The following is a 1570-nucleotide window of genomic DNA, read 5'->3' as shown; positions in this document are numbered from 1 at the left end:
GCTCCGATATGAATTCTTCGATCTGGCCATTGTTCGAAAAGTGGAACAGCTTCAAGCTCCTCAATCGTTGTTTTAATGTTTTCGTTCTCCTCTAGCTCTTAAATTACATCTGGTCTGGAGTCCACGTCTGTTTGTTTTGATACAGTTTCTGTTGAAATTTGATTTACCGCATCTTTCTCATTTACACCCGCATCATTTTGACTTGCACTCGTATCTTTTTGACTTGGTTGTATCACTGAATTGATGCTCCTTGAAGTTTGTTGCTATCCTCGAATTTGTTGAATTCCCCATTTTGAAGGGAATTTGATAACCTGATGTAATATGGATGGCACAACATCCATATCATGAATCCACAGCCTCTCAAGAATCACATTATAGGCCATATCCGTGTCTATCACTTGAAATTTTGTTTCTTTGATGACCCCTTCTGCGTATGTGCTTTGTCCAATCTCTCCCTTTGTAATAACGGTTGAGTTATCAAACCGAGATAAGGAACGTGCTTTTGGAACTACACGATCGCCCATCAGCATTTTGTTCACCACTCGTAATAGAATGATGTTCACGGAGCTACCTGGGTCAATCAAAACTCGTTTTACGTTAGTATCATGTATAAGTAAAGATATTACCAATGCATCGTCAAAGGTTATGTTGTCGTCTTCCATAGTTTGGCGAGTTCGCTTCCCGTGAGTTATTGTGAACTTTGTTATTTTTCTCGCAGCTGTATAGGTTATGTCGTTGACTTCTTCTCCGCCGTTTATCACATTTACTGTTCTCTTTGGAGATGGAGGTCTTGGGGGCTCTTGCCTATTTTTCATGTAAGCTTGTTTTCCTTTCTCACTGAGCAATTCCGTCAGATAGCCCTGCTTCAATAAATGTTCCACCTCACCTTGTAATAATCTGCAGTCTGATATTCTATGGTCGTGGTCATTATGGAACTCGCACCAAAAGTCTAGGTTTCTTCTATTTGGATTTGATCTCATCTCTTTAGGCCATCGTACCTTATCCCCCATGCTTCTTAAAACAGCGACCAACTCGGAGGTACTTATGTTAAAATTATAATCCCCAATCCTTGCGTTTGTATTAGCAGCTCTGTTGCGTTCACCTTGATTTTTGCTAAATCTCAACGATAACAAACCTGAATCTCTATTTGCAAACCTGTGATCAGCCCGCACGTTTTCGAATTTGGAACGAGCTTCTCACCCCGAAGGTCCCATATAAGGCTCGTACCTATTCTTACCGGACCTCTTCTCAGATTTCGACCGCCTCGAACCTATTTTTTCTTCAACCCTTGACTGAGCTACGATATCTTCTTCGATTCATAATTTGGTAATGTACTTATTATAGACATCATTCCATGTCGTGGCAGGGAATTCTCGTAGGCTCTCTTTAAGCCTCCTCGTAGCTTCTGAACTTTTCTCATTTAAATTGCTTGCAAATGCCATGGCTGCCCAATTGTCGGGTACTCTTGGTAGCAACATTCTTTCACGTTAGAATCTGTCTACGAATTCTCGAAGCAATTCTGTATCTCCTTGCTTTACTTTGAATATATCCTCTATTCTCTTTTCAACTT

The 1570-nt window shown here is 40.6% G+C and overlaps 1 protein-coding gene across 1 annotated transcript; it reads right to left on the bottom strand.

The window, feature by feature from the left end:
* Positions 1-263: 263 nt before the first annotated feature.
* On the bottom strand, positions 264-1010 carry LOC138894853 (uncharacterized). Its single transcript, XM_070179583.1, has one exon. The coding sequence runs from the start codon at positions 1008-1010 to the stop codon at positions 264-266; it is 747 nt and encodes a 248-aa protein (XP_070035684.1).
* Positions 1011-1570: the final 560 nt, after the last annotated feature.

This window comes from Nicotiana tomentosiformis, chromosome 6, assembly GCF_000390325.3.
Source record: "Nicotiana tomentosiformis chromosome 6, ASM39032v3, whole genome shotgun sequence".
In the NCBI taxonomy this organism is placed as follows: Eukaryota; Viridiplantae; Streptophyta; class Magnoliopsida; order Solanales; family Solanaceae; genus Nicotiana; species Nicotiana tomentosiformis.
Note: the sequence above shows the minus strand (reverse complement) of the source record. Positions and strands in the feature narration are given on the sequence as shown.